Source organism: Heterodontus francisci, chromosome 20, assembly GCF_036365525.1.
Source record: "Heterodontus francisci isolate sHetFra1 chromosome 20, sHetFra1.hap1, whole genome shotgun sequence".
In the NCBI taxonomy this organism is placed as follows: Eukaryota; Metazoa; Chordata; class Chondrichthyes; order Heterodontiformes; family Heterodontidae; genus Heterodontus; species Heterodontus francisci.
In genome coordinates, this window is record NC_090390.1 from 25,940,581 (window position 1) to 25,955,955 (window position 15,375).

The following is a 15,375-nucleotide window of genomic DNA, read 5'->3' on the forward strand; positions in this document are numbered from 1 at the left end:
GTAGTCCAATTTCTAACTGATATCACTCCTCACAAGGAGCCCAGGATTGGTGTGTTTACGCCTCTATTTGGCATTGTGTGTTGTGGAATTCCTTGCATACAATTGTATCAGTCCTGTTTTTTGCATATAAGCAGATGAAGCAACATGAAGCATGTCAAACTGGAACATTGTCAAAAGAAAGTAGTGCTTCATGCTCTGGATTGGTAGGGGGTGTGGTCGTATTATTGATCCTCCACACAGCCAGGTTGCAGTTGTGGGGCTTGCTGTTTTGGGGTAGTTGATGAGCATTAACTCAGTGATCATTTTCAATTACAAAATAAATAAGTAAATGGGTAAATAAGACTTATTAATAACTACTTTGGTCTAGAATTTGGATATATTCAATTTAAGTATTGGTGCAATTTTATAAGTAAAACTACTAAGTCAGCACTCTTGTTTTCCAGATATTTTAATGAAATGTCTGCACAGGGGCTTAGACCTCGCACTGTATCCAGTCCTATTCCTTACACGCCATCTCCAAGTTCCAGCAGGCCTATATCTCCTGGTATGTATTCGACGTGTGTTATGCTCATGAGAAATATGAAACTCCTACTATCTGGACTTCCTGTAGTATCTTCTGATCGATCAGTCGCGACAGTATCAGTATGAGAGTTTATGGAAAAACTGTCCCCAGTAGTGGGCAGAGGAATTGCTGATGCAACACTGAGCCATCCAGATAGAAAATCCCAGGTTCATTTTCTGGTCTCTGAGTAAGCTGATCCAGGACGGCAGGTTGGGATCTTTACAGATGGCCTTCATGCTCATTGGGTGGCAGTTGGGTAAATAATTAGCCATGGTTCCTGATGTTGTCCAGTGACTCCGATAACATGGTTGTAATAACCTACTGACACTCACTGTTTAGGTTCACATTTGGTGGGGTACCAGAGGACTGCTGGTAACAGATCATGGATCCCAACATATGACGGACAGTTTTGTAATTTGGGAGGAGAGGAAAAGGGGGAAATTAGTAATTCTAATATTTGCAGTCACTTTCCCAGTCAAAGGGTGATTTAGATATGTATTGAAAGGAAGGATTTAAAAAAAAAAAATCTTTGGATGCTTGACACTGTTGTGTTTGTATATTCAACCGATGTTCCTGGTTGTTGAGATAGTAGATTGCTGGATTTATTTGAGGAATGAATTTGAATCGCATTCAGTGTTTTAAATTGACTAACTTTTGAGTGAATTTCACTTGCTGTTAGCTGTGTCTTTTCAATTGTCCTAAAATATTTGGCCACCAGAGAAAAAAACTAATTTTGCTTAAAAAGCAGAGTGAGCGCAAGCCAATGTGTATTCTTCCTTTCTAGGACTATCTTATGCAAGCCACAGTGTCGGTTTCACTCCGCCTACTACTTTGACTCGTGCTGGAATGTCCTATTATACCTCACCTGGTCTTCATGTACAGCATATGGGAACTTCACACGGTATTGCGGTGAGTGAAAGAAATTAGTGAATAATGTCAATCTGTATATAGCTAATGAAGTTTTGTGTGTTTGGGGAAAGGGGTAACACAAACTAATTGGGAAATGGATTTGAGTAAAGGATTAACAACAAACCATAGGGGAAATGCTGTTTTAAAGGCATGCTTATTTACATTTGTGTCTGAATTTGGACTCTGCTTGAAGGGCACTGATGCCTGAGAAAGGGTGCAGAATGGAGTAGCAAGGATGAATGGTGAACTCTGCTCTAAAAACTGATTTGCTTTAAAAACTGAACAAAGATGATTAATGTGATGTGGGTATTTTAAGATCTCATTGTTAAATTGATCATAGAATCAGGGAGGAGAGAAGGGGAAAAAGTCAGGTCTAGAAGATTTGAATGGTAGAATGCAATGAGGAATTTAAAAAGCTGTTCTTTGGTAGATATTTGAAGAAAGCTGTTGAGTGCAGTTAATATATATTCTACTAAAAATTCAAAGTTACTTTGAACCAAAAGATTTGAGCTGCTTAATCGGAATTAAGCATGTTCAAATTAAAAGTAGTTATAAAATGGTTGATTACAGTGCCAAATTTGGATCAGTTCAGATAAAATATTGAGGTATGACTGTGCTGTTGGAGGAGGTGGATGGATTATACAGGGGCATTCCTTGATCCAATTCCATAAATAGAATTTTTTATTTTTTTTATTTAGAGATACAGCACTGAAACAGGCCCTTCGGCCCACCGAGTCTGTGCCGACCAACAACCACCCATTTATACTAACCCTACAGTAATCCCATATTCCCTACCACCTACCTACACTAGGGGCAATTTACAACGGCCAATTTACCTATCACCTGCAAGTCTTTGGCTGTGGGAGGAAACCGGAGCACCCGGCGAAAACTCACGTGGTCACAGGGAGAACTTGCAAGCTCTGCACAGGCAGTATCCAGAATCGAACTCGGGTCCCTGGAGCTGTGAGGCTGCGGTGCTAACCACTGCGCCGCCCATAAATGCATTGAATGACACTGGGATATTGCCCGAGAGTGTGAAATCATAAATGTGCTCAGAGCTCGTGTTCGTGGATCTTGGGTTTTCAGCAGAGATTGGGTGGTAGAAATTTATCAATGCTATCACAGAGTTGGAACAAAGATTCCCTAGGAATTGCACTAAAACAGAATCCATATGAATAGCGTTAAGAAATTGGAAGTGAGATCGAGTTTTCAGTGAGCATGACAACTGCTAGTGACAATGAGCTAGAGAGATTTAAAAGCAACAAATCTGTTTTGCTGTTTTGCTACTCAGGTAATGCATTATGTCAGAGTGGGAAATGTTTGTAAAATGTATCCAGGATTCCTCCTTAGATCAGTGTGTTTCTAGTCCAACAAAGAAGGGAGCATGGCTTGATTTTTGAGAAATGAAATAAATGACGTGACAATCGGAGAACAGTTGGGAAATGGTTAGGTTCATTGTGGCAGTAGAAACCGATAATCAAACTGCAAAAGGGCAAAGTTCAGTAAAATGAGGGATCAGGCCTAAATTAAATAAGCAAAAAAAAAAATGAAAGGACATTTTAAAAAATGAAATGGAGTGCAATGTTTATGTCCCTAATAAGGTGAAAAGGGGTTCCATCAAAGAAGAGAGTTAAATGGATACAAACTGACATTAGGGCTAACGGTACGAAAGATTATCATGAAGAATGTAGACGTGTAATGTGGCGATGAACAGAGATTGGGACATAAAGGGGATAAGATGAAAGGCGAGCAGATGTTATAGAAGGAGATGGTATGGCCTTCCAAAAGTATACAAAAAGCAGAAGATTATGACCACTGGGATGAAGTTCCATTTGTGGAGGATAAAGATATGGCAAAAATATTAAATATTTTTCATCGGTTTCTCCGAAATGATGCAGGTGAGAAGGATATACAACAATTTTAAAAGCCAACTAGAAGAAGAGTTAATTCTTTAAAAAAAAATTAATTGGCAGATCTTGAGCTAGATAAGTCACTAAGTTCTATTAACTTGTACCATAAGCTGTTTGGACAGAGATAGCAAAGCTTTGAACACTTTTTTTTAATCAGTCCTCAAATATACAAATTGTGCCATGGGACTTGAGCACAGTTGATGCCATATCTCTGCTCAAAAAGTGAGAATAAACCAGGTTTCTTTCAGTGGGCAACCTCTTAGAATCCATAAATTGAAAGCACTTTGACGTGCTTTTTATTAAGGTCAGCGAGGATGCAAAAATATCGTCATTTTTGAAGAACTGCCTGATCAGATGGATAAAGGGACTGCAGTGTATTTTCAGAAGGCATTTTATAATGTCTTGACATTGCTTAGAAAAATTCAGGCATATGGAGTGAGGGAGTAGATTGAAAATGTATATTCACCAGGATAATGGCAGTGATGCAAAACTAGTTATGAGGAGAGACTTGAGATGCTGGGACTATCTCCACTGAAACACAGAAGGCCAAGAGGAGAATTAATAGAGGTTTTAAAAATAATCAGGTGTTTTGTTGGATAAGGAAAGACTATTTTGTCTGGTTGGGGAGTTGCTGACAATGAGGAGAAACGTTCTTCTTGCTCCAAAAACACCGAGTAAAAGAAATGGGAGAATGAAATGTTCCACAGTCTATTGTTTAATTTTCAAAAGGTTGTATGTTTTAAGAAAAGACTTGGAAGCAGAGAAAGATACAAGGCAATGGGGAGGGAGCAGGGCGCTGCAATAAATTCTGGATTGCTCCAGCAAAAAGCCAGCGCAGGCACAGTAGGCTAAATGGCCTCCATCTGTGCTACAAGCTTCCGTCATTCTATAGGTATCAGTGCAAATTCAGACCAGTGTGGAGGAAGTGAAGGCAGGCTATTGACTTGCACTCCTGACCAGCATTCCTCCCTCAGCATTACCACCAAAAATGGAGGAACTGATCATTCATCTAATGTATTAGAATCGACCACCTGGGATTTTCATCTTTCTTTTCACTTTTCCAGAACAACTCATTCAAATTTTGCGTTTAAATTTTTGCATCATGTCATTGGTAGAGTTCTGAAAGAGCAACACTGAAGCGATTACCACTCATGTTTTTTTTTCTCTTTCATGATGTGTTGAGGGGGTGGCCCTTTCGTAGTATTCAAACTGTTGGTGCCTGGAAGGTAACAGTTTCAATCCTTCAACTGATATCAAGCAGAGCATTGCAGTTGGTTTTCATGTTTCCATTGTGTGGGAGGGGGAAGTGTTGGGTGGAAGTGGGGGGTGGTGGGGAGAGGAAAGGAGCTGGAATTTTCACTTCTGTTTTATGCAGTAAATATTTTTTGGAAAGTTATGTGGATTGTCTTGGTGAGGATAGGAATAGATTTGACTGTGATGTACCTCCCCTGACCCTTCCTTTGCCTCTATTGTCTGATATCCAGTATTGAATGAGCAGAAATTTCCTCCAATTAAATATTAGGAAGATAGAAGCCATCTTCTTTGGTCCCTGTCACAGACGCTGTTCCTTGCCATCGAATCCTTCTGTCTCCCTGGCAGCTGTCTGAGGCTGAACCAGATTGTTAGCAACCTTGGTGTTATACTTGACCCTGAGGTGAGCTTCCGACCAAGCATCTGCATTATCACTACTTCCATCTCTGTAACATTGCCTGACTCCACCCCTGCCTCAGTTTGTTTGCTGCTGAAACTCTGATCTATGGCTTTAAAATCTCTAGACATGATGATTATTCCAGCGCACTCTTGGCTAGCCACCCATATAACCCCCACTCGCCCATCTCCCCTTGCTTGCTAATCTATATTGGCTCCCAGTCAAGCAAAGCCTTGATTTTTAAAATATTCACCCTTTTTAAATCCCTCCACGGCCTTGCCCCTACCTATGTCTGTAATCTCCTTCAGCCTGATATCTCATTATGCAGCTCAGTGTCAGATTTTGTTCCATAATGCTCCTGTAAAGTTGTTTGTTGAGTTTGAGGTGTTGTATAAATGCCAGTAGTAGTTCTATTCCAGAAAGTCAGTTGGTGAAGGATAATACTGGAGCCTATCTTTAGTGGGTCTTTTATTTACAGAATGAAATATCACAAGCTTGTACCTCCTAACTCAACCACCCCACAGTTTCGATAAGTGTCTACTTATGGCTCAAGTGAAACCTCAATTAATGCCCACCATGTGCATACCATTAATCACAATTACTATACAGTTAATAATTGATGCTCTACTAGCACTCACTAGATCCTTGCATAAAGAAATGACTGTTAGGTGAGGTACAGGAGTGAGCTGCTGCTCAGTGGAACCATGTCTTGGATTGAATCACTGCCTTTAGCTGTGCAGGTAGCAATAAAGTCTTTAGTGCTGCTTCACCAATGCTGGAACTCTCTTAAATTTTGCTTTCTCAATTTGAGCAGTTAACTTGTTTAAGCAAAAAAAGAAAATGTCAATGGGATTGCTGACGTTTCAGATGCTATTGTTAAAGTTGCATCAAGGCTGAACCTTCAAAAGTTTCTATGCTGATGTCCAGCTTTTCACTCGCTCCTTTTGAACTTATTCTTTTAAGTGTAATTCTATATGGGATAGTCTTTTCTGTTTGAGGTTACTTTTTAAGAAGTTTTGATCTGTATTGTTCTAAAACCGTATCCTTTAGCTTATGTGCATCTGTTTGTTTTGCAGAGGCCTTCCCCAAGAAGAAGCAACAGCCCTGACAAATTTAAACGTCCAACACCTCCGCCCTCCCCAAACACACAGACAGTGGTTCAGCTGCCACCGCCGCCACCTCCACCAGTCCAACCAGCGCTTCAGTGTGCACCAGCCCATCCCCAGCCTTCAGCATATCCTCCTCCTCCTCCTCAGCCGTAGAGCGCACATGCTGTGAAGCAGCTGCATCCAGAGTGGACTGATGACATAAAAAGCAGTTTACTAAAGCCAAAGGCTTAACTGGCATCTTTTGGATTTGACTTATTTGCACTGAGATTATATAGGCTTCACCGCTAACTGTGTTGTAAATGTTTGTCTGGAGGGCAGCTGGTGTTTTGTCCACAACACTAATTTACTGCATTTTGTCAGTGTTGACTGGAACCTCATGCACAACCTTCATTTTGTTGCTTCAAATATTTGCCACACCCATTTGATAATAACAGTACGTGATTGAATGTTCTGTCGGTCCGACAGCTCCAAAGCTTCATTCCGCAGATTTGTTAAATAAAAAATACAGGACAACATTTCCAATAATTTTCATCACAAATTTTGCAGTAATTGCAAGCATGATGTGTCTTGTTTTCTAGGCCGTGTTTACGCTTAAGTGTTAATGCTTTAGTGTCTTGTTGGGTTTTGCCAAGCATTTACAGAATTCGCACTACATTTTGAAACAAAGTGACAACGGAGTTTTAGGGGAAACATTCAGATACATCAAGCATCATTGCTAAATCTAATGTCTATCGGTGGTATGATTTGTATCCAAATAAACAGCATATAAGCTTAATACAGATTCAGTATTGAATTTCTGTGATGTGCTGTGACTGCTTTTTTTCAACAAAAGTTTCAGAAACTGATTTTGGCAAATATATACCATTTGGTGGGGTTATTTCCAAGTTTAATCATCAAATTTATTATAGATCCGGCTTGGGGCGAAATTAAATCGTTAACTTTTCACATTTCAATCCAGCGATCAACATTTTTTGATGTAACTAAACTTAGGTTTAATGTCTGAGCTTTGTAGATAGTTAAGTCATTAGACAAGCAAGCTGCCGTGTGTTGTGCTGATTTTGAGAGAATGTTGCCTGCTGTAAAATACCTGCTTTTGATGACAAGTAATCATTAGCTGAAATATTGGTGAGCCCTGCAAATGCAAGTACCATGTTTAAAGAACAAATAGTTTTTATTTCCTGCCAAATCAGTTTTTGAGGGTTTGAAGAGATGACTGAAAAAAGGAACTGTTTTGAGCAGATGCATTGAGGTATAATCTGCTAACCCAGGTGTGATAACCTTTCCAATTATCAAGGTATAACGCTATCTTAGCCAGATAATTCTGTATTGCTTGGTAGATATGGGACAGGCTGCGGAGAGCGCAACTTCTTGGCTGTAATGAAAGTTTCAATAATACTAAGCCGGTACACTGTATAAAAGGGAGCAATCCGAACTGCAATTTACCGTTCACTCAACAAAAATAAATAGTTTGGTTTGACTTTACAGCAGCATCAAAAATGTAAGTGTCCTTTTTTTAAAAACAAAAGTGTTATGCTGGGAGAAAGGGTGAGAAGAGAATAGGTAGCTGCCAGTTAATGTAAGTCATGTTTTTTTTTTGTGGCATTATTTACAGTAAACTCCTAGTTAACTTCACACTGGATTGTTATGACTCCCCTGAAGGCTTTGTGCACAAAGTCCCCGAGATCAAACAGGCATCAACTTCGATCTCCAGTCTATGCTAAAGTAACTGTTCATAGCTGAGGCAGCAATAGGGACCATAGATAATAAAGACAAAACATGCTGGAAATACTCCAGTCTGGCAGCATCTGTGGAGTAAAGGCCGGCTCGGGTCTGCAAATGAAACCCAACCCAAGCTCGACAGAACCACATCTGACCCGGACCGAGTCCTTTCATTTTTTTCCCGCGCCCGACCCAACCATCAGGTAACCTACCTTCCGTTTTTCACTTTGTTGCTTATCTGCACAAGCTTAAAATAACTAAGAAAACCACCTTTCAAGTCCAAAAGGTACATTAACAGTGGAGCCACTTACCGGAGGTGGTGATCGAGCGTACCTGACCCAACCCAAACCCAACACACGCCGTCTGGTCCCGTTGGGGTCGGGTAGCCAGCCTTTACTGTGGAGAGACAAACAATTAATGTTTCAGGTCGATAGCCTTTTGATCAGAACTTTGATGAAACATCAACTCTGTTTCTTTCTCCGCAGATGCTGCCAGACCTATTGAGTGTTTCCAGCATTTTTCTGTCTTTATTTCAGATTTCCAGCATCTGTAGTATTTTGCTTTTGTAATAGGGATCATAGTTGGTTGCAGCAACCAAGTATTGGGTGGCAGAGAGTGTTGACATGATTTCTTGCTCCTGATTGGTGTCCGCTGACTCCTGATTGAAATGCTGTCTGTGGATGTTGGGTGAGAGCAAGATCAAGTTAAGTTGTGATCTCCCTCCTGTCTGCCTGTGTCCCGTTTTCTCCCCGCCACCCCCCCACAATCCGTTATACTCCAGGGAATACAAGCCGAGTTCGTGCAACTTGTCCTCCTAAATTAACCCTTTCAGTCCTGTTAAAGTTCTGGTAAATCCGTGCTTCACCTGCTGCAAGGCCTGTATTTCCATCCTGACTGCAGTATTCTTGACCAAGTGTAACCAAACCTTATTTAATAACTTCTAGCCCTTTGCATGCCAGCTCCCTATGTTCCTTCAGCTAGCTGGATTGTGAACACTTAAGGGTTTCTTAATGTGATTCACCATACTGAGGTGCAATAGGATGCAGCCATTGGCCAAATTCTACCAAGTTTTTTTCATTGTTTCTTTTACTGGCCCACTTGGCTAAGAATGGTGCCTTAAGAGGCATTCATTTTTCAGTCATGCTCTACTTTCTTCCTCGGGCTCTGCTGGAGCCATTCATAACATCTTGTCAATAAGCTAATATTTACATTTTATTTAACATGATGAATGACATTTAAGGAGTTGGCTTCTGAGTAAGTCCTTAACTCCAAACAAATTGGAAGCTCATTCTCTGAATTATGTTCCATCCTAGAGGCACTGAAGAGTCATGATTTCTTAAGTTTCAGCATATTGGGGGTTGGGGTTATTGTACTAGGGAAGGCAAGGCTGTTGTGTTCCTATCATCATGTGTTTTGTACACCTTGCCCTAATTCTAAGTATGCTGGAGATCATTCCTAATCACTATATAAATCTTGAGAGATAAGAACACTGTCCCATCAGGACTGGAGTGCTTATCTGTTGGCAACCCATCATAGTAAACCCATAACATTTGTCTGTGGTTTAAAGTACCATTTGTTGAAAAGCAGAGGAGATAAGTAGTGCAGAAATGTTGCTTCAGGGCTTCAGACGCTTGAGGCTGATGCTTTGAAAAAAAAACTGGCTTAATTTAATTACGGGCCCAGGATTTTTAGATGGGACCATAATTAGTGATTTTTAATGTACAACAGTTTGATTTGATCAGATAGTGTATATTATGCGTATCTTGGGTACTGAGACAAGTCTCAGCCGTATTCAAGGCCACTGGCTTACTGTGACTAAGACACAATTTCCTTTTATTGCATGGAATTGAGATTTTCACTGTAGTTTTGAGGATCATAATGTGCAAATCCAACCATTTTTCTGTGGAAACTGCAAATCAGTGGCCCCTTAATGTTATCCTTGTATATTCTCACTTCATACCCAACGTTGTTCCATGAACATAGAATTTCAGGCCAGGATTTTGAAAGTTGCATTGCCCCAACCATCACCAGAGGAAGGTCCAAGCTTCAGCACCTTTCCTCTTCATGCCACAAACCCCCCCCCCCCCCCCCAAAACCCCAAAATGAATTTACGTAGAAGATCTTTAGTTGGTCAACTGTCTCCAAAATACCCAAATCTAGAAAGTCCATGGTACTGGAGTAAGCTTGTTTACATTTGAAAGAGTGTGGCACAAGAGAAACTGAAATATTGAGCAGTTGTGAGATTCCTCACAATTTCACAATATAAGGAATACTTTCCCCTCTCCTGTGGACAGGGAGAGGTGAACGGCCTGTGCAACTTAGATTTCTGATATTTATTTGTACATACACTCATCAGCAAGCTTCATTAGCAGAGTGGCAGATAAAGCACATTACTGTCCCCAGTTTTGACTCAATCATTGGTAGGTTTAAAGTATATCAACTGGTCTGAAAATTTCTGAAAAAGATGTAGATGGATCCTTATAAAGTCTTAATGGTCAAGTGGGAGCTGGTCACAGTTGTGGATAAAGTCTATCTTTCTCTTTTTTCCCCCTACCCCCAGGAGTCTAAATATTAGTATGACCTAAAACTTCTAATCTGAAAGACCTAAATTTCACCAGCCTTAATTTTGTGTCCAGGAGTGAACTGTGACTGTTAGTACTAATTATTTGTGTCTATTTTGACATTACCCTGCCAAGGAGGGTTTCTGATTTCAATTTAGTACATAAGATTATCATCCATTTTTTTGCTTTTGATTTTAAACATAGCTCCCACTGTACTCCTTTATCAGAAAAATGTGTGAAAGATTAAAGGCATTTATTAGCTTGACTGTTTGGTGAGGGGTGTCCCAAACTAGTTGCTGAACAGACTGGCACATTGGCAGAAATGATTTTTTTCTCCAGCAGTTGCAATTTTTCAATTGGCTGCAGTCTAGTTCGAAATGTGTACTTTTTGATAACTGAAGGGAGCATTGAACAACCTGCTGTTATTTGGACCAGCCCTGGTGAAATGGTTTGAGTTTGATGTTTGTCCTGATGTCAACATCACACTGAGACCAAAGAAGTTTTCTATTGTGAGCTTCCCAATCAATTGGAATTACTGATCAAAGCCATGTGACGGGGGCCCAAAATAATGTAATGATTATTCAGTCCTGCTATGGACACTTAGCTCTGTTGGTTTCCATGTATAACAATTGAGGTGGCATGAGTGTCTGTCGAGGTAGGTGCATAATTTTTTTTTTGTAACCATAAAAGTACGCCGATGAGGCTTTGTCCTAGAGCGTACGGAACAAAAACTATATCTGGGCTTTTGAGTAATTGTACTTTAACCACCAGTATTAAAATAGCCCCTTGCTATAGACTTTAATCATTTTAACCTGACCTAATCACCCATTTTTCTTGGACATATATTTGACCAATTTTTTGTAAATGCCTATAGTTAACTGCAAAACCACTCGCATGGTACATGTGAGTTTCTAAATGAGACCCAAATTCTAAAAATTAAATTGCAGTAGATGCTTTCCAATAGCAACCTAATATGGTGCTTAAAACAATTCTTTAGTCCATTTCAAATTGAGGGATACGATAGAATGTATGGGAATTGCTGTAATTAAGAACATGCCACTGTCTGCGTGACAAATGTGCACATCAGTTTATGTTTATTCTTTAGTAAAAGAACTTGCATTTATATAGTGTGCCTTATGTTCTCAGGATATCCCAAAGGGCTTTACAACCAATGAAATAGAATTGAAGTGCAGTCATTCCTGTCATGCAGACAAATATGTAGCACATCTGCATGACTGTTTGTATTTCTAAGGCAAACAAATTAGGACTTCAGATGTTTCCAAATAGTTTTCAAACAGATGTTTCCAAACTTTTACAGTAGTTGCTTCTGACTTAAACTGCTTTAGTTTGAGCCTACTCATGTCTGTTGGAAATAGTATAATCTGGTTCAGTTATTGTAAACTGACCTAGTCATTATGTTATAATGTAGTGATAGTGTATCCTGACTGAAGCTTTTTTTAAAAAGATTTTGCAGCTACCAAAATCATTCATATTTTAGGTGAACTGTATTTTAAATCTGCAACACTCATACCTGGCTTTTAAACTAAACATTATGATCTCATTAAATGGCTTACCATAGCTAAAACGTGAGCTTTATTCAAGTATTCAGCTGATTTCAAACTTACTGACTAGCAACATGAGGGCAGGTAAGTGTACTACAGTATTTGCATATGATTGGATGTGACCATGGAAATACAATTGTTTTGTCAAGTCCTAATTTGTTCCTTTTTTAATATATAAACTGTAGCATAATTCCACTTCATTTCAATGATTTGAAACTGTCCCAATCCCATTCATTCTTTATGTATTGTTTAATATAGCTGTGAGTTCCTGTTGAAGTACGTGGCTCAAATTAGATTTTTACGTTTGCGTCGCTGATTGCAACATTACCTTCCATATGCAATTCACAAATGGTCCTTATAATTGGCCAAATGACAGCAGTTAAATCCAAACCAGGTGAAGTACTTTCAGAAAACTGCATTAGGATTGTAGGTGTGCCACACGTCTTACAATGCAATTCCTATTTCACATAGGTGAATATGATTTTGCACCAAAAGATTGGTTATTTCAAAGGAACTGGCTTATATGCATCTTGGTAAGAAAATTGGCCCTTTTGCTGTTTCCAATATCTCTGTAGTACCCAAGTCATTCAGAAAATAATTTTGTTTGAGACATGTAAAATAATTTAAACAGTGATCTTAAAGACAAATTTAATCTTTTGTGTATTTTTTCGTGTTTTTATGACTAGAGTGGTGTTGCATAAAATTCAGACCCTCCCATCCTGCATGCCTGTGACATCTAACTCGACTGTAGCTATAATGCCAGGTTGGCTTAAAAAGTAAAGCATAAAATTTTGTCATACAGACTGCTGATATTTCCCTGTGTGCCCATTATTAATCTCATTGTTTTGGTAGATATGAATGTATCAGAACAGATATTTTTTTTTATTTCATCATGGGATGTGGGCGTCGCTGGCTAGGCCAGCATTTATTGCCCGTCCCTAATTTCCCTTGAACTGAGTGGCATGCTTGGCTATTTGAGAGCAGTTAAGAGTCAACCGCAGTGCTGTGGGCCTGGAGTTCCATCTAGGCCAGACCAGGTAAGGACAGCAGACTTCCTTCCCTAAAGGACATTAGTGAACCAGATGGGATTTCACAATAACTGTTTCATGGTCACCATTAGACTAGCTTTCTAATTCCAGATTTATTAGTTGAATTCAAATTTCACCATCTGCCATGGTGGGATTCGAATCCATGTCCCCAGAGCACTAGCCTGGGTTTCTGCACCTCTACGCCACAGCCTACCCTGTGTACTGTGTACATAATGTACATTGATAAATGCAAGATTCGGCAAATTTCTGGTAGCTGTTCTTTGTTTATATACACATTCGGTTCAGGTTAAATATCTAGAATATGGGCATCCAAACTGCTGAATTAAGTGATAAACACAAGCAAATTCTGGCATATGGAGATGTTTTAGATGGTGTTTACAACAGCAAAAAAAAATTGTGTACAATTTGATCGTAGTTTACATTACCTTGTGTTTGGTTCATTTTTAAATCAACTTGTTTACTATCTGAAGGTTTTTCAGGTGCTTCACAATTTCACAAAAATCACTTCAAGGGCTATCTTTTTTGATTGACTTCATGAAAAAATGAATTAATTGATTTCTACATAGTTCCTGCCTTGTAAGTTTTGATTTGGGTTAGTTACAGATGAATATTACAAAAGTGCCTTTATTTTAATTAGATGTCCTCAGAATTTTTTTTAATGTGTGAATAATGCATTCATCTACATGTGCATTTCAATTAAATATAAGAAGTATTTGGCCCATTTATGCGCACACCTTGCTAATAAGTACTGAGCTTTACAGCAGAAAATGTGCCTGAATCCAAATGTTTGTCCCCTATTAATTGATCTAAAATTTGCTAATTGTGGTGAATTACTCTTTCAACCTCTACTTTTAAGTAAACTGACCTGAACTGTATAGTACTTTTAGTTCTATTTCAAATTAACAAACTTTAGGTAGCTGACTCCACATTAAGAAAACCCATGTACGATGTGATTGTTTTCTTGTGACTGAAAATGCTAATAAACTGCTTTGTACAAATCCTATATCCAGAACCTTATGTTCTATTGATGTACAGTAGGATACTGGCAGCTTTTCACATAGGCGTTTACACCAATGCTTTTGTTTTATCGGTATTTAATCAAGTAAACTGTATAGTGCAGGGTTTTTTTATTTTAAAAAAAGAGAAAACTGGTAACTGCTTTGGGACTCAACACAATATGAACCAGGCTATTCTTAAATACCAACCCAATCTTGCATAAGGTAATGGGCTGTTCTCAAACGGTAGGGTAGGCTCTCCATAACACATTGTGGACCAATTTAACATCTATCTTAACAAATGTGATCTTTAAAGTCTGGAACAACTGGGAGTTCAAATAATCAGCCAAGGTGAAAATAACCATGATTGCGTTGAGGTGAATCATATATTTGTGCCCAGCAGATATAAATGTTATGAGTCCATTTGCAACAATGCAACTGCAGTTCTTAAATTGAAACTGAGGCAGAATCAGAATGGATTCGAATAGCTTGAGATCCACAGAAAGACCGACATGATGGGTTTAATGTACTTGGGAAGAAAAATTAACATGAGCAACCAACTTGATTTTTAGAAATTTAACTGTTCAAAAGTCTTGTTTTTCAGGGAAGCTTATTCTGTTCAATATTGGTCCAGATTTGGCAGCTAAAAGTAACTGAGGCTGTCAGTGATCACCATTATTAAAGAATAAATCAGACAGCAACTTCTGGTGACTGCACATGTGCAGTTAAATGCGGAAATCAAGAAGATGCTATCTGAAATAGGAACAGGTCAGGCAGCATCAGCGGTGAGAAACAAAAGTTAACGTTTCAGATTGACCTTTAAGCAGAGTATTTTGCTTTTGTGTACGTTGCTGTCTGATTTATCCTGCTCCTCCAGAAACTGTGCTACAATATCTTGCCGACAGATTCGGCATAGAAATGCATGGAACAGTGTGAAGTTGCTGTATTTGCCCAATTGATACCCACTAAACTCGCCAGAAAAATATTGGGGTTTATCCATTCCAGTATAAGTAAATTTTCGATGCCACGATAAGTCTTAATTACTGCCCGACAATCTCTGGCACTGAAAAATAACTTTTAGAAGTGTGGAGACTCATTCCTTAAAATGTTATTGATTTTTTAAAAACTTTTTCAGTCCCATCTCCCTCTCTGACTCTCAATCCCATCTTAATTCCCTTTTTATTCAGCTTTCTATATATGATTTGGCATTGAATTCAAGATTCTAACTTGCACTTCGCAATCAGACTCTGTCTCATTAAGTACTCTTCAATCTGATTAAGGAGATTTTTTTTTATTTAGAGATACAGCACTGAAACAGGCCCTTCGGCCCACTGAGTCTGTGCCGACCAAC

At 39.1% G+C, this 15,375-nt stretch overlaps 1 protein-coding gene across 1 annotated transcript in view; it reads left to right on the forward strand.

The window, feature by feature from the left end:
- ccdc6b (coiled-coil domain containing 6b) overlaps nt 1-14,032 on the forward strand; it is a 74,937-nt gene extending 60,905 nt beyond the window's left edge. The window contains exons 7-9 of the mRNA XM_068052459.1: nt 444-544; nt 1,347-1,471; nt 6,106-14,032. Coding sequence (XP_067908560.1) covers nt 444-544; nt 1,347-1,471; nt 6,106-6,291 — 412 coding nt within the window. The 3' untranslated portion in view covers nt 6,292-14,032. The remainder of the gene's footprint in view (nt 1-443; nt 545-1,346; nt 1,472-6,105) is intronic.
- The last annotated feature ends 1,343 nt before the right edge of the window (nt 14,033-15,375 follow it).